The 18,539-nt window shown below is 37.7% G+C and overlaps 1 protein-coding gene across 3 annotated transcripts in view; it reads left to right on the top strand.

The window, feature by feature from the left end:
* The window catches only part of PIK3C2G (phosphatidylinositol-4-phosphate 3-kinase catalytic subunit type 2 gamma), a 357,132-nt gene that overhangs the window by 119,565 nt on the left and 219,028 nt on the right, over positions 1 to 18,539 (top strand). For all 3 annotated transcript variants that reach the window (XM_061204611.1, XM_061204610.1, XM_061204612.1), the window contains 2 exons: positions 568 to 661; positions 10,791 to 10,885. In XM_061204611.1, coding sequence (XP_061060594.1) covers positions 568 to 661; positions 10,791 to 10,885 — 189 coding nt within the window. The remainder of the gene's footprint in view (positions 1 to 567; positions 662 to 10,790; positions 10,886 to 18,539) is intronic.

Genomic DNA, 18,539 nt, shown 5'->3' with positions numbered 1-18,539 from the left:
CCCTATGTACCCACAGATGAGAGACCTGCCAATATGAAGAGCGACTACAGGGTTTCAAATGCTAACTAAATTTAGTTCAGTAACAAACTTTTATTGTGTCTAATTGGTGCTAAATCTTACAACAGGCATTTGCAGTCCAAAAATGAGTAAGGCATAGTTACCCTCAAGAACTTAACCATCTAGTAAGATTTAACTGTATTAAGTTATTTGTGCTTATTTATTGTAAGATACTTTAGATTTCTGGTTTTCATAAATACATGGCTAAATAATAAGCAAAGATTTTCATATATTTTAGAAAATATCTTTTATATTCTATAATCCACATTTTATAGGCAGGAAAGCTGGCAGGGATCTGAAAGTCAAAACAACTTTCTACTGCAGTTCATAGGAGAATACAGAATATGAAAAAAGAATGATTATTTGGTGCTAATGAACATCTTAATTGATTGTGAGATTATTATTTTATCTAATGCATTGGGGGTGAAATTAATTCTCTGTTTTCTTGATATTTCTCATGTATTATTTTATACTGTTAACAGCTTAGTAGATATATTTACTTTGTATTAGTTTTCCAGATCAAGAAATTCGTAAAGTGGCAGTTCAACAGTTAGACAACCTCTTGAATGATGAACTACTGGAATATCTCCCACAGCTAGTTCAGGTAAGAACAGCAGAGTTGCCAAGGAATTCCAGGATTTTAACCAAGAATTCTCTAAAACAGTTCCCAGTGAATCAACAGTAGACTACATAAAAGTGATAATTGCAATTTGGCCAGCCAGGGGGCTAAAAAATTATAGATCATATGTCAATATGGGTACAGCAGACATTCTCTAGCCAAAATTGGTTACAGTTACAAAAAAGGTATATAAACACCAAAAGGGAAAATTTTTAGAAAACGACTTCACTTATTAATTAGAAAAAAATAGAAATGCTTGTGATAAAATATTTGTATCCAACTGTATATATAAAACAATTAAAAATTAACCAAATAAATATTATGTAAAAAATAGTCATTTACTAGGCATCTGCTCATAATATTTTTCTTGCTTTTCCCATATTCTAATATTAATTATAGATTTTATAAAAGTAATTTCTAATAACCAAATTCTGCTGCCAGATAGTACACTTTTATGACATCAAATATCACAATATTGGAGTAATTTTGGAAAATAATATAAATTTATCTAGAAATATGATCAAGGATTGATTTAGTCTGAATATGTTGAAATATAAACAATTACACAAATGGGCATGTATTGATATATGATTGAATATCCAAAATATAAGCAATGATTTTTTTTCTAAGTTAACTGTATACTGAATGCTGAATAGGTCTAAAAATAGTGGTCTTTATGTTTTTCTTTTGTCTTGCTTTTAACACAGGTATTTTCTTATCTGAAATGTCAGGTTGTAGTTACAAGCTATTTTAAATGCCAGGTGCCTCAGGTTTTGAATTTAAGACAGGAGACCCTAAGACTGAAGTGGGGAGCTTCTATGAATAGACTTGAATACCATGTTACTTTACAAACAGAATATGCACTTCTCTAAAGGCCTCCTAAAGAGAGAGCTGGTTTAGAAATATATATACCATACAGTTGCTTCTACCACTCCTTATAGTTGTGACTTCCCTAGGCTTGCCAGGATAGTGTAGTGAAAATGAAGATTAATGCAACTTGCAGGAACACTATTCATCTCATGCCTCATGAATATGGGCAACCTGCTATATCTAACCCAACTCAAAAAAGTAAGTTTTTACAAAAGTTTATATAGATTAAATCCATTTAAAAACCCCAATCTGAATCAATAACACTTGGCACCAGGAATGTCGCTGAGAGCCATATGCCTGTAAATGCAAATTCGTAGACAAGGTGCACACAGGATCCAACATAGCGGATACACAGAGGTAAAGATAAGTAACGTTGCAACTATTCCCTAATTAAAAATGATGATTATAAACTCATGTGAGATGGAAAAAAATCTATAATGTGACTGGAAAATAAATGAAAGTTGGGAAGAATTTTCAAAACATTCATTGTGGGGTTTGCCCTTACACTTCGGTGCTCCACCCTGACTTTAAAACTTTCCAAGCATGAGAGACCTTCAAGATGGCGGAAGAGTAAGACGTAGAGATCACCTTCCTCCCCACAAATACATCAGAAATACATCTACATGTGGAACAACTCCTACAGAACACCTACTGAACGCTGGCAGAAGACGTCAGACTTCCCAAAAGGCAAGAAACTGAGTAGGGCAAAAGAAAAAAGAAAAAACAGAGACAAAAGAATACGGATGGGACCTGCACCTATGGAAGGGAGCTGTGAAGGAGGAAAAGATTCCACACACTAGGAAGCCCCTTCACTGGCAGAGACGGGGTGTGGCAGGGGGGAAGCTTCGGAGCCATGGAGGAGAGCGCAGCAACAGGGGTGCGGAGGGCAAAGCGGAGAGATTCCCGCACAGAGGAATGGTGCCGACCAGCACTCACCAGCCCGAGAGGCTTGTCTGCTCCCCCGCCGGGGCGGGCGGGGGCTGGGAGCTGAGGCTCGGGCTTTGGAGGTCGGATCCCAGGAAGAGGACTGGGGTTGGCTGCATGAGCACAGCCTGAAGGGGGCCAGTGCGCCACAGCTAGCCGGGAGGGAGTCCGGGAAAAAGTCTGGAGCTGCCAAAGAGGCAAGAGACCATTGTTTCAGGGTGCGTGAGGAGAGGAGATTCAGAGCACCCCCTAAACGAGCTCCAGAGACAGGCACGAGCCGCGGCTATCAATGCAGACCCCAGAGACGGGCATGAGACGCTAAGGCTGCTGCCACAGCCACCAAGAAGCCTGTGTGCAAGCACAGGTCACTCTCCACACCTCCCCTCCTGGGAGCCTGTGCAGCCCGCCACTGCCAGGGTCCCGTGATCCAGGGACAACTTCCCCTGGAGAACACACGGCGCCTCAGGCTGGTGCAACATCACGCCGGCCTCTGCCGCCAGCAGGCTCGCCCCGCATTCCATACCCCTCCCTCGCCCCGGCCTGAGTGAGCCAGAGCCCCTGAATCAGCTGCTCCTTTAACCCCATCCTGTCTGAGCAAAGAACAGATGCCCTCAGGCGACCTACATGCAGAAGCAGGGCTAAATCCAAAGCTGAACCCCAGGAGCTGTGCGAGCAAAGAAGAGAAAGGGAAATCTCTCCCAGCAGCCTTAGGAGCAGCGTATTAAATCTCCACAATCAACTTGATGTACCCTGCGTCTCTGGAATACCTGGATAGACAAGACATCATCCCAAAATTGAGGTGGTGGACTAAGGGAACAACAACATATATATATTTTCTTCTTTATTCTCTTTTTGTGAGTGTGTATGTGTATGCTACTTCGGGTGATTTTGTCTCTATAGCTTTGCTTTTACCATTTGTCCTAGGGTTCTGTCTGTCCTTTTTTTTTTTTTTAATTACTTTACAATTTTTTTATTTTTAAAAATTATTTTTTAATTGGTATGTTAATAAATTTATTTTATTTTATTTTTCTTTCTTTCTTTTTTTCTCCCCTTTCTTCTGAGCCATGTGGCTGACAAGGTCTTGATGCTCCGGCTGGCTGTCAGCCATGTACCGCTGAGGTGGGAGAGCAGAGTTCAGTACATTGGTCTACCAGAGACCTCCCGGCTCCACATAATATCAAATCGTGAAAGCTCTCCCAGAGATTTCCATCTCAACGCCAAGACCCAGCTCCACTCAACGACCAGCAAACTACAGTGCTGGAAAACCTATACCAAAAAACTAACAAGACAGGAACACAACCCCACCCATTAGCAGAGAGGCTGTCTAAAATCAGAATAAGGTCACAGACACCCCAAAACACACCACCGGATGCAATGCTGCCCACCAGAAAGACAAGATCCAGCCTCATCCACCAGAACACAGGCACTAGTCCCCTCCACCAGGAAACCTACACAACCCACTGAACCAACCTTAGCCACTGGGGGCAGACATCAAAAACAAGGAGAACTACAAACCTGCAGCCTGTGAAAAGGAGACCCCAAACACAGTAAGTTAAACACAATGACAAGATAGAGAAACAAACAGCAGATGAAGGAGCAAGGTAAAAACCCTCCAGACCAAACAAATGAAGAGAAAATATGCAGTCTATCTGAAAAAGAATTCAGAATAATGATAGTAAAGATGATCCAAAATCTTGGAAATAGAATGGAGAAAATACAAGAAACATTTAACAAGGACCTAGAAGAACTAAAGAGAAAAACAAACTGATGAACAACACAATAAATGAAATTAAAAATTCTCTAGAAAGAATCAATAGCAGAATAACTGAGGCAGAAGAACAGATAAGTGACCGGGAAGATAAAATAGTGGAAATAACTACAGAGCAGAATAAAGAAAAAATAATGAAAAGAATTGAGGACAGTCTCAGGGACTTCTGGGACAACATTAAACACACGAACATTCCAAGTATAGGGGTCCCAGAAGCAGAAGAGAAAAAGAAAGGGACTGAGAAAATATTTGAAGAGATTATAGTTGAAAACTTCCCTAATATGGGAAAGGAAATAATTAATCAAGTCCAGGAAGCGCAGAGAGTCCCATACAGGATAAATCCAAGGAGAAACATGCCAAGACACATATTAATCACATTATCAAAAATTAAATGCAAAGAAAAAATATTAAAAGCAGCAAGGGAAAAACAACAAATAACACACAAGGGAATCCCAATAAGGTTAACAGCTGGCCTTTCAGCAGAAACTCTGCAAGCCAGAATGGAGTGGCAGGAAATATTTAAAGTGATGAAAGGGAAAAACCTACAACAAAGATTACTCTACCCAGCAAGGAACTCTTTCAGATTTGATGGAGAAATTAAAACCTTTAAAGACAAGCAAAAGCTAAGAGAATTCACACCACCACACTAGCTTTACAACAAATGCTAAAGGAACTTCTCTAGGCAGGAAACACAAGAGAAGGAAAATACCTACAATAACAAACCCAAAACAATTACAAAAATGGTAATAGGAAAATACATATCGATAATTACCTTAAATGTCAATGGATAAAATGCTCCAACCAAAAGGCACAGACTGGCTGAATGGATACAAAAACAAGACCCATATATATGCTGTCTACAAGAGACACACTTCAGACCTAGGGACACAAACAGACTGAAAGTGAGTAATGGAAAAAGATATTCCATTAAAATGGAAATCAAAAGAAAGCTGGAATAGCAATTCTCATATCAGACAATATAGACTTTAAAACAAAGACTATTACAAGAGACAAAGAGGGACTCTACATACTGATCAAAGGATCAATCCAAGAAGAAGATATAACAACTGTAAATATTTATGCACCCAACATAGGAGCACCTCAATACCTAAGTCAAATGCTAACAGCCATAAAAGGGGAAATCGACAGTAACACAATACTAGTAGGGGACTTTAACACCCGACTTTCACCAATGGAGAGATCATCCAAAATGAACATAAAAAAGGAAACACAAGCTTTAAATGATACATTTAACACGTTGGAATTAATTGATATTTATAGGACATTCCATCTCAAAACAACAGAATACACTTTCTTCTCAAGTGCTCATGGAACATTCTCCAGGATAGATCATATCTTGGGTCACAAATCAAGCCTCAGTAAATTTAAGAAAATTGAAATCATATCAAGTATCTTTTCCGACCACAACGCTATGAGACTAGATATCAATTACAGGAAAAAAATCTATAAAAAATACCAACACATGGAGGCTAAACAATACGCTACTTAATAACCAAGAGATCACTGAAGAAACCTAAGAGGAAATCAGAAAATACCCAGAAACAAATGACAATGAAAACACGACGACACCAAACCTATGGGATGCAGCAAAAGCAGTTCTAAGAGGGAAGTTTATAGCAATACAATCATACCTCAAGAAACAAGAAACATCTCAAATAAACAAGCTAACCTTACACCTAAAGCAATTAGAGAAAGAAGAAGACAAAAACCCCAAAGTTAGCAGAAGGAAAGAAATCATAAAGATCAGATCAGAGAGAAATGACAAAGAAATGAAGAAAACTACCAAAGATCAATAAAACTAAAAGCTGTTTCTTTGAGAAGATAAATAAAATTGATAAACCAATAGCCAGACTCATCAAGAAAAAAGGGAGAAGACTCAAATCAACTGAATTAGAAATGAAAAAGGAGATGTAACAACTGACACTGCAGAAATATAAAGGATCATGAGAGATTACTACAAGCAAATATATGCCAATAAAAAGGACAACCTGGAATTAATGGACAAATTCTTAGAAAAGCACAACCTTCCGGGACTGAACCAGGAAGAAACAGAAAATATAAACAGACCAATCACAAGCACTGAAATTGAGACTGTGATTTAAAATCTTCCAACACACAAAAGCCCAGGACCAGATGGCTTCACAGGCAAATTCTATCAAACATTTAGAGAAGAGCTGACACCTATCCTTCTCAAACTCTTCCAAAATATAGCAGAGGGGGGAACACTTCCAAACTCATTCTGCAAGGCCACCATCACCCTGATACCAAAACCAGACAACGATGTCACAAAGAAAGAAAACTACAGGCCAATATCACTGATGAACATAGATGCAAAAATCCTCAGCAAAATACTAGCAAGCAGAATCCAACAGCACATTAAAAGCATCACACACCATGATCAAGTGGGGTTTATCCCAGGAATGCAAGAATTCTTCAATATATGCAAATCAGTCAATGTGATACACCATATTAACAAATTGAAGGAGAAAAACCATATGATCATCTCAATAGATGAAGAAAAAGCTTTTGACAAAATTCAACACCCATTTATGACAAAGCCCTCCAGAAAGTAAACATAGAGGGAACTTACCTCAACATACTAAAGGCCATATATGACAAACCCACAGCCAACATCATTCCCAATGGTGAAAAACTGAAACCATTTCCACTAAGATCAGGAGCAAGACAAGGTTGTCCACTCTCACCACTGTCATTCAACATAGTTTTGGAAGTTTTAGCCACAGCAATCAGAGAAAAAAAAGAAATAAAAGGAATCCAAATTGGAAAAGAAGTAAAACTCTCACTGTTTGCAGATGACATGATACTATACATAGAGAGTCCTAAAGACTCTACCAGAAAACTACTAGAGCTAATCAATGAATTTGGTAAAGTAGTAGGAAACAAAATTAATGCACAGAAATCTCTTGCATTCCTGTACCCTAATGATGAAAAATCTAAAAGAGAAATTAAGGAAACACTCCCATTTACCATTGCAACAAAAAGGAATAAACCTACATAAGGAGACAAAAGACCTGTATGCAGAAAACTATAAGACACTGATGCAAGATATTAAAGATGTTACAAAGAGATGGACAGATATACCATGTTCTTGGATTGGAAGAATCAACATTGTGAAAATTACTCTACTACCCAAAGTAATCTACAGATTCAATGCAATCCCTATCAAACTACCAATGGAATTTTTCACATAACCAGAACAAAAAATTTCACAATTTGTATGGAAACACGAAAAACCCCAAATAGCCAAAGCAATCTTGTCAAAGAAAAACGGAGCTAGAGGAATCATGCTCCCGGACTTCAGACTATACAAAAAGCTACAGTAATCAAGACAGTATGGTACTGCCAGAAAAACAGAAATATAGATCAATGGAACAGGATAGAAAGCCCAGAGATAAACCCACACACATGTGGTCACCTTACCTTTGATAAAGGAGGCAAGAATATACAATTGAGAAAAGACTGCCTCTTCAATAAGTGGTGCTGGGAAAACTGGACAGCTATATATAAAAGAATGAAATTAGAACACTTCCTAACACCATACACAAAAATAAACTCAAAATGGATTAAAGACCTAAATGTAAGGCCAGACACAATAAAACTCTTAGAGGAAAACATAGGCAGAACACTCTATGACATAAATCACAGCAAGATCTTTTTGACCCACCTCCTAGAGAAATGGAAATAAAAACAAAAATAAATAAATGGGACCTAATGAAACTTAAAAGCTTTTGCACAGCGAAGGAAACCATAAATGAGATGAAAAGACAACCCTCAGAATGGGAAAAAACATTTGCATTGAAGCAACTGACAAAGGATTAATCTCCAAAATTTACAAACAGCTCATGCAGCTCAATATCAAGAAAACAAACAACCCAATTCAGACATGGGCAGAAGACCCAAACAGACATTTCTCCAAAGAAGACATACAGATTGCCAACTAACACATGAAAGAATGCTCAACATCACTAATCATTAGAGAAATGCAAATCAAAACTACAATGAGGTATCATCTCACACCAATCAGAATGGCCATCATCAAAAAATCTACAAGCGATAAATGCCTGGGAGGGTGTGGAGAAAAGGGAACCCTATTCACCGTTGGTGGGAATGTAAATTGATACAGCCAGTATGGAGAACAGTTTGGAGGTTCCTTAAAAAACTAAAAATAGAACTACCATATGACCCAGCAATCCCACTACTGGGCATATACCCTGAGAAAACCATAATTCAAAAAGAGTCATGTACCACAATGTTCATTGCAGCTCTGTTTACAATAGCCAAGACATGGAAGCAACCTAAGTGTCAATCGACAGATGAATGGATAAAGAAGATGTGGCACATATATACAATGGAATATTTCTCAGCCATAAAAAGAAATGAAATTGTTATTTGTAGTGAGGTGGATGGACCTAGAGTCTGTTGTACAGAGTGAAGTAAGTCAGAAAGAGAAAAACAAGTACCATATACTAACACATATATATGGAATCTAAAAAAAAAAAAAGGTCTGATGAACCTAGTGGCAGGATAGCAATGAAGACGCAGACATAGAGAATGGACTTGAGGACAGGGGAAGGGGAAGGGTAAGCTGGGACGAAGTGAGAGAGTGACATGGACTTATGCATACTACCAAATATAAAATAGATAGCTAGTGGGAATCAGCCGCATAGCACAGGGAGATCAGCTCGGTGCTCTGTGACCACCTAGAGGGGTGGGATAAGGAGGGTGGGAGGGAGACGCAAAAGGGAGGAGATATGGGTATATATGTATATGTATAGTTGATTCACTTTGTTATAAAGCAGAAACTAACACACCATTTTAAAGCAATTATACTCCAATAAATATGTTAAAAAAAAAAAAAACTTTCCAAGACATAAAAAAATCCTACCCTGCTGATTATTTTCTGGAATAATGTAATTTTTGTTATGCATTGTTTTATTAGAATTAAACAGGCTATATTAAAGAGCAATAAGAATGGACTTTAAGACCATAATGAAAACAGAAGGTATGGCTTATAGCTAGAAATCAAATAAGACACAGACCCAGAGGTACTGCAAACCACAGGCCGTAACAATGCAGGTAGGTTTCCAGAAGAGAGTTCAAAATAATGCAGTATGCACCAAAAATATTGCCTACCTCCTAGATGGTGAGGCAGGATGCAGGTGGAAATTGTAGCAGTAGACAGAGTGAGCAGGGAGTTTGGAAGCAAGGACGGCAATTCAAGATCAATAAGTAGTTACTGGGTTCAGAAAGAAACCACAGGGAAATCTGAAAAGAAAGCTAAAAGACAAGCACAGAAGTAAATTCTGAGACATCTCTCCTGGTCATATGCTCATAGGATATGTTCACTATAAGGGCATGAACACAACCCGTGGTCTAGTCAGTCCAGTATTAGCATGTAAATTAAAGAAGCCTGCAACTGCAGTTTAAGACAACACACATTATGGTCTTTATATATTCAGACAACATTGAGAGTTTATGCAAATTTTCTGAAATCATCTTTGACATTCTCACACTTTGGGAATTCATAAACGTTCCCATCCTTGCGGATGGTTAGCATACTGAGGTGTTTCTTCAGGTGTGCGTTAAATGAATGTTGTACCCACTTTTTTCTGCTGTCTATACTGTGATATAAAACCTGGCTTAAACTCTGTGTGTGTGTGTCTGTGTGTTTGTGTGTTTGTGTGTGTGTGTGTGTGAGAGACTTAAATGGCTTACTGGGCAACAAACCGTAGAAGCTTTGCTTCTCAAGCAGGAATAAGCATTTTTAGAAAGATAGGAAGAAAACCTGACTTTCATTTTCACAACTTATTCAGATTCCTGAGATGATGGGGGCCCAGATACTGACTGCCGATGGTAAAGTCCCTATAGAATGTGGGTGGAGGTCTGAATTAGGTCCCTAAGGAGATCAAAGGTTGCTATTGATGATTGTGTTTCCCACCAGGTTGGGTATACTAGAAAACATTAGAAAGTTGTTCCCAGTGCAGATGAAGGCATGGGAGATTAGGGGATGGGTGAATTATGGTGGCAACAGTCAGCTTTGAAACCCATAAGGAAAGCTTCAAAGCCTGCAGATTAATACTCAGTTGGTGATTTCAGTTAAGGCTTTGAGTGTGTATTAATTTCATCTCCAAAAGAAGAGAAACATCTACTGCTTAATAATGCCATTTTTATATCCAAGACACTGTTCATGATATTATTTTTTGTGCCAAGATTCTCTTCCTAGGCATGGTTGAACTCCACCAACAACCTGCTCCTATTTATTATCCTGTGATACTAAAGCAAAAATAAGGAAAGGAAGCAGACTACACAACCCCAGTTGTGTGTTGTGTGTATGCTCTGTTATTAGTTATACACCAGCTAATAAAGCTATCAAATATAAACATTTTGTTAAAACGTTGATGCTGTTTTCCCTGTCTTTCTCAAGACTCTTAGGTCCCTTTGTATTCTGCTATAATTTTGTTACTGAGAAAAAAAAAAAAAAAAGGAAACTAATTGTATCTCTTATTTCAGGCTGTCAAGTTTGAATGGAACCTTGAAAGTTCTCTAGTGCAACTTCTGTTACACCGCTCACTGCAAAGCATCCAGATTGCCCATCGTCTTTACTGGTAAGATTAACCAAAATAGGTTAGGATGCCTTTTTTTATTGTCAACTTTTCTCTGTGGGGCAGCTTTCCCTTGTAATTGATACAAACTTCCACTTAAAATTCAGCCAAATTTGAGTCTTTGTCAAGGTTATTTTTATCTATGAGTATAATTTAACTGTCATCATCTTCAAAATCTTCCTTTCGTATCGTTGCTGCTCTTTAAATCCAACCAGAATTTTAAATCTGGATGATACCTTTCCTATAGCTTTAAATCACAAGGTCTACGTGTGATCACATCTACTTGCTGAATATTTCAATATAAAATCTAGTTATAAGACTGTGTATGTTTTGGAAGAATGTATGCTTTAAAAGCAATTTCTGTACAATATTAGTTATAAACAGTGGGGTCTAAAGACCAATATGTGCTCTTTAAGGTAAAAATTCCTACAGCACTAAACTTTTCCCAAAGCATAAATTTTGAATATTATTAGTGGAGAAGTCAGACTTATTTAAGAGGTACCAGAATTCCTCCCATCATAACCTGCTCCTGATCCTACTGGACAAGATATTCTTTGGATGCTGTTCTCCCTACTTTTATTATAACATTGTAAATTCACACAAAAATGTTAACAATTACAAATGTCAGTGACCTAAGGATGAAATTGAATCTATCCTTTGTCCTCACATATGTATAACAAGCATCATTTATTGGCTTCAATTGCTAGTGGAGAACTTTAATAAGAAAAAAAGGAAGTCAATATCATTTTTGAATATCATGTTTTTCTGCTTCAAAAAACATTACTCATGTTGACATCACTCTTCCCATGAAAATGACTCAAGGATTTCATAGCAAAATAGAAATACAAGGAATTGTCAAGCACTAATATTTGATTTGATGCTGAATTTCATTTCAAATTCCTAATAGAAATGCTAGGACATTTTCCTCTAGTATGTCAGTATAATTAGGCATCAGATACATTGGCCAACAGTGGCCTTTCACTAAATAGACTCTCTTATCCAGCTCTGAATTAAGTCTTATTCCCTACCATTTTTCGATCAGCTACTTTGGTGGGAAGTTAAGTGGATACACTTGTTGGTGTTTCACTGTCATAAAAAAGCTAGAACTCCATTAACCTCAATGTTTATTTCCCTTAAAACTTCACTTTTTTTCACTTTTCACTTTTTTTAGCATATGTTTATTCAAATGAAGGCATATTAAAAAATAACATGACCACCTAACAATCTTGATTTAAATATTTGAACCAAAACATAATATAAAATATATAAAGTAAAAAAGCATATAGAAAGATAATTTTTAAAAAATAGAATAAAATATTAAGGACTTATCCTAATACATTGATTGTTATAATACTAATTCTAGAGCCACCTTAGTAAGTTCTTCATCTGCTAAAAGGGTGTGAAAAGTGGAGTAATTTGAAAGACAACAATGAGTGCAAAGTTGTCAATGTCATACTTGCAGATTCACAATAAATACAATAATGTCACTGTTTCCAAAGAAGTTAGGAGGAAAGACTTTCTAAGTATAGTTCTCACCCTTATAAAAAAGAGAAAAACCAATAACAAAGCCCGTTTCTCTTCTCACTGATTTAAGAGAGTGAGTAAGTTAGAAGGGCTAGGAAAGAATATAAGTAATGAGTAAGAAGGGCTAGAAAAGAATATAAGTTATAAATGGACTGCTTGTTTCTGAATGCTTAATTTGTGAAAATATGGAAAAGGAAAACATGGAGGGAAATTTTAAAATACCCACATTCTTTTAAAACTTAAATAAAAATTAAGAATCAGGCAAAATATCCTAAGCATCAAAGAACATTACATATATTTAGAATATATCTTGGAGTTAAAAAATAATAGCTGCTGGTGCATATCATCATATTTAGGGGACATTTGTTTGTAGAATATTGATTTTTTGTGTGTAGAATGTTGAGTTAAAACTTTAAAGATGCAGCTCAGACCCTGCATGATAGACTTAAAAATATTCTCAATATATCTTTCCTTATAAAACAAAACAGCAACAACAACAACAAAAGCCAATACCCTGTAATTTTAAAAAAAAGGTAGAGATCCATCAGACATCAGTTTAATGATTTTTTTCCACTCGGGTGAGCTCCTGCTTCCTCATATTCAGCATTTTCAACACTGAACGCAACAACTTACCCTGCTCACTCAGGTCTTGGAGGCTTTTCTGGATCTTCCCCGTTTCTCACGAATATGCCCAGTTGTTTACCAAGCCCTATAATCCTATACCTCCTAAATAGCTCTCCCCCCATCCACTGCTTCCACCTGTCACTGCCACTGATCAGAAGGTTGCCTCATCAGATACTGAGTTATGAATAAACAGGCTTGCACAGAAACCATCTTGACTACTTGCCATCACTGTGGGTAGCCTTCCTGAAAAGGGAAATTGACTTGGAGTTACTGTTGGAAGGGTGATGTAGGATGAGTATCCCGTATTTTTAATGGAACGGGAGTTAACAGTAAGCTTTGGATTGGGAAGGTTTAAAAGCTTTCAATCACAATTTGCACCCTAAAAGGTGACTGTAAATGGGTACAGTAGCATTTGGAGTTCACAACTAGGAGGCCCCTCCCCCATCATATAACAATTATAGAAACTTAAACTCAGTGCCCCTTTCCGTTTTGAATAAGAAACAAACAGCTGCCACTAGCTGATAGTGAGATATTGGGTTGAATGGGGCTCCCCAAAAGATATACCTACATCTTAACTCCAGGAACCTGTAACTAAGACCTTATTCGGAAAAAGGGTATTTGAAGATGTAATTAAATTTAAAATCTTGAGATTAAATCATCCTTTATTATCGGGGTGGGTCCTAAATCCAATGACAAGTGTCCTTATAAGAGACAGAGGAGAAGATGCACACAAACAGAAAAGGCCATGCAGAGATGGAGTCAATACAGCCCAGAGCCAAGGATTGTCCCGAGTCACCAGAAGCTGGAAGAGGCAAGGAAGGATTCTCCCCTAGAGCCTTGAAAGGGAGTACAGCCTATCTTGATTTCAAACTTCTGGTGTCCAGAACTGTGAGATTAACTTCTATTGTTTAAGCCATCAGCTAGTATTAATTTGTTATGGCAGCCACAGGAAATATACAGCAAGGAAAGGACTGTATGAAGGGCTCTGACTAGATTGGCTCTGCTGTCACATCATGCAGGAAGCTTTCCCTGACCCTCTCCGCAGCCACTCTCCAGGGTTGGTTGAGTATTGCTCCCATGTTGTGTCCCGGAGTATACTCTGCATGACGCAGCCGATGTCGTGTCACACGACCTTAACGCTTCTGTTCCCCTGTCTGCTTCCACTCCTAGTCCGTATAGTGGCTAACGATGCAGTCATGTCATACTCGTCAGCACACTAATCACACCAATGTCGGGGACTCAAGAGGTGCCGAAAAAAATGTTCTTAAAATCATGAAACCATAGAAATTTCTTTAAGGCTGTCAATATTTTCACATGCTGGGAATTCAGTGCATTCTCAAAGGCACTGTTAGTGCTCTAGCCAAATCCCCTTTACCTGGCTGGTGGACCCATCTTGCAGTTTCTGTGAATATTGACTGCCAACTGACAACTGCCTCTTCTCTGGAGAGTTGTTCTCTGCTAACATAGCTACCTGGCCTGGGAAGTGGGAAATCTTTAAGGTACAATTTACATTCCAGAACCTCCCCAGGGATGAATCAAAGCTAGATTTGACCTGACCTCCTGGTTAACTCCTTCCCCTCCCCTACAATGCTTCTCTTACTTCCTTAAAGGTTTTTTCCTAAAGAGCACTCCTTCAGTAAATCACATACACCTTAATTCCTGTCTCATAGTCTGTTCTAGGGAAGCTTACCTAAGACAAGCATTTCTTTATTGAAGAAAAAGAATTTAAATATGTGTTTTTTAAAAATTGGAGCATCAGTGTGCTAGGGATGTGTCACAAATGGAACAGCAATATTGCAGTCTTTCATACTCCTAATACTAGTTTGATTGAATGAGCTCCAAGAGAACCATTTTGAATCGAAATCTGTATAAATTGTTTTTTAAGGCCTATCCTACAAAACTCTGAAAGCATTCCCTTCAAAGTGTGGGGATAACCTGAGATGAAACACGCATTTGCAAACTCTCTAAGTGCAGCGATTTTTTTCTGTTTTATTCACTGATATAGCACAAGCACCTAGGACAGTACTTGGCACTTGACAAATATTAAATAAATTTTTACTGAATGAATGAATAGGACAAAGTTGCCCAACTGGGTACATGCAGACTTGTGACATAAGAGGGCTGTTTGAGCAGTCAGTGCGTCTTGATGCCAAACAAATTTGGCAAGACTAGAACGATGTCAGGACATTGGCCCAATCAGGTACAAGGCAATGCATATCACTAGTGAAGTCAAAACTGGATTGGAGGGAGAATGTGAGCAGAAGTCAGGGACTAACCTGAGTCGGGAATTAAGGCCTGAAAAACAAGCTGATGCAATGTCTGCTGGACCAGTTGGGAGAACCACGGAGTGAATTAAGGCCGTGGTGTCTCTGGGATCACGAGGACTTTCCGAGGTGCCCCATGGTATTAAAGGACTACGTGAGCTGTAATATACTATGCATAAAATTGAGATGATGCGAAATCTGCCCATTCATTTTCTCAACAATCTAAACTTATCTAGAATTTTGGGGCAATTTCTGAAATCAGGGACTACTCTAAATAAAGCAAAATAATGTGGAAATTTTGCATCATGTGATTTGAAGTCCTATGTTCCCCTCACCTCCTCTCCTAAATATGTCTCCCCAGTGCCTGAAATCCTCTCATTAGCAAGTCACTCCTTTAGGTTAATGTTGTTCCCTCCCAGAATTTCTCTTCTCATGTAAAAAGTATATATATTCAGAACATAATGCTTATGATGAATTAGTTTATCATTTGTTCATTTATGTGACAAATGTTGAGACGTTAGACATTGTTGAACTATTAAGGATATGGGAATAGAATCTAAAGAAGAGTGGATATATGTATATGTATAACTGATTCACTTTGCTGTACAGCAGAAACTAACACAACATTGTAAATCAACTATACTCCAATAAAAATTAATTTTAAACAAAAGGATAGACTAGAATGGTCCTTGCCTAAAGAAGCTCACAAGCTAACAACACATTAGCATCCAGGCAGCAGGTAAAAGCCCACAGGCTGTGTGGCAGGGACAGAGTAGAAGGAGGAAGCTGACAACAGATTCTGTCCATTTTACAGTTTTGCCCATGACCTGTTCCAAATATAAGCACAAGGCAGAGAGGCAAGTCTGGCCATCAGGTAAATAAAAAAGCCTCAACTGCGCTCCCATTCTGTCAGAGTTAAATACTGATAAAGGCATACAAATGAATATATAAAGGAGGTAAATGCTCTCTCTGCTTTGATGTCTGGAACACTCCCTGAAGTGAGAGTAAAGAGCTGTACTTCAGGGAGTTACTGCGGTGTAATAGGGCACGCATGATACAGAATCAATAGGAGGTTTTAAAGCCTCAATCCTTTACCTTCTAGAATCATTATATTGCTACTAATTCACCTTTTTACCTTTACAGTGTAATAAATAATAAATTATTGCTTCACTTTTTTGTAAGGGGAAGATATGTCTTGTTGTCATTTAATATTGATCTGTTATACTCATCATTCTCAGAAAAGTATACACCAGATAAAATCCCTACAATGAGCAATTCACTAAACTAACGACAGCTTTTCTGTACTCCAACCAACCTGAAAAAAATAGTGATGGCTATTTGTAAGAAAGTTTACATTTTACTTAATAAAATTAAGTAACTTAGTAAAATTCATTAGCACAGTTTTCTAGTTAAGGTGTAATGTAAGAACAATTGTTTTTGTCTGTTTTATTTTTATTTCATATAATAGAGGTTATATGTAGTTCCTTTAGTAAAAAATATTTATTAAAAAACAATACAATTTTTAAGTTATTTTCTAGTATCATTTAAGTCTTATTACTCCTATTAAATGTATATGAAAATAGAATCTGATACAAAGCTCTTCCATAGATCCATGCAAAAACCAGGAACAGAGCTCCACCTTAAATGTATACCTAGTTTAAATTATTTTCCCTTTAAGTTCTTCTATTTTGTTAAATAAGTGAAGAGTTGTAAAAATGCACATTTTGTATATACGTACTGACCTCAAAAGTTGGAACTCAGACATCTGGCCTTTGGGAACTAAACTTTCTAATCCAGTCTCTCGCAATTTTTCGTTATAATAGCCACATGCAATTACATCATTGCTTCCTTAGGTAGTAATCTGGTTTCCTTATAATAATATCAGCTCCTCTCTGTCATAGTTTATGTTACAGATTTGGGTTAAGACCTTGAAAAACATCATTATACTGCTTAACTTTTGTTGTTTCTCAATGAAGAAGAGCAGGAAAAAGATCTGGATTGGTGACAAGGAATAGGAATGTATCAGCACGTTGATGCTGCTGGACCCAGATAAAGAAAGGGAGAGAATCAGAGCACATGTCGAAGATGTTTTTAGGTGCCAAGTCTAGAAGTAGCACACACCACTTTGGCCTATATTCCATAGGTGGGAAGTCAGTAAGAAGGCCCCACCCACTGCAAGGAAAGCAGACCAGGTGTACATCTATATACAGAAGCAAAATGCTGTTGGATCTGGTAAACCCAGAGCAGGGTCTGCCACAGAGGTAAAAGCCATATAGATGACTCAAGAAATTTGGCCATTAAGTGATAAAGAGGACTTGAAAAGAAAACCAGTACTCCCCTTTACATGTATTAATTGGCTTTCTTTTCAAAAACTGAAATTGTCTCAACAGATAAAAAATACTACTACCTAACTACTTGATTAAGAATCATCATTTTGACAGACATCCTCTAAAAGTAGCTTTTCTCTAACAATTCTATAATATTTCCAAGAGATTTAACCTATAGGTACATTTTGTAACCATTTTACCTGGAGGGCTCATTATTAAGATATTTATGTAGCTTGGTGGGTACTGGTATCTTAGCTCAAGAGGTCCAAAATTGAATCAAACATTTCTACTCTCTACTCTTTCAATCCTTGCCCCTACCATTCCCAAACTGTCTTTTTTTATATGCAGTGTCCTGGTTTATGCTCACCAGCAAATCATCCAACATAGAAAATCTGGGAGGCATTTTTCTTACCCAGCAATCTTCCTCATTCAGCAGTCCTTAAGTCCTAACTGTTGTTCTCAAAAATATATTTTGATTTGTCCTTTTTCTGTCTCCATGGCCAGCACCTTATCTCAAGCCTTCAGTGTTACCTACTTGGACTACAGCCTCCTAATTGTTTTTCTTCCCTTCCATTCTTTCCTGTTTTCAGCCCATCCATCCTTCACATTGCTCTGAGAAAAATATTTGTGTAATACCGCTTGATCCCTAACTCATAAAGTAGGCTGTAGTTCCTAGGGAACCCCCAGCTGGCTAGCATAATTCCATAATTCCAGTCACCTTTTTCTGCTTACAGGGTTTAGAATTATTAGACTATGACATTAATCTCTTCTCCCTTAATATGACCTTGCAGTAGATTTTCATGATCTCAACTCCATCTACCTCCCATCCCATCTTGTATGGTTTTCTACAACCAAACATAGTCTTTTCTATTCTCAAGTAGTTACTCAAATTTTCAGAGGTCTTTCATGCCTTGATGA

The sequence above is a fragment of the Eubalaena glacialis genome, chromosome 11 (genome assembly GCF_028564815.1).
Source record: "Eubalaena glacialis isolate mEubGla1 chromosome 11, mEubGla1.1.hap2.+ XY, whole genome shotgun sequence".
NCBI classification, from domain to species: domain Eukaryota; kingdom Metazoa; phylum Chordata; class Mammalia; order Artiodactyla; family Balaenidae; genus Eubalaena; species Eubalaena glacialis.
Note: the sequence above shows the minus strand (reverse complement) of the source record. Positions and strands in the feature narration are given on the sequence as shown.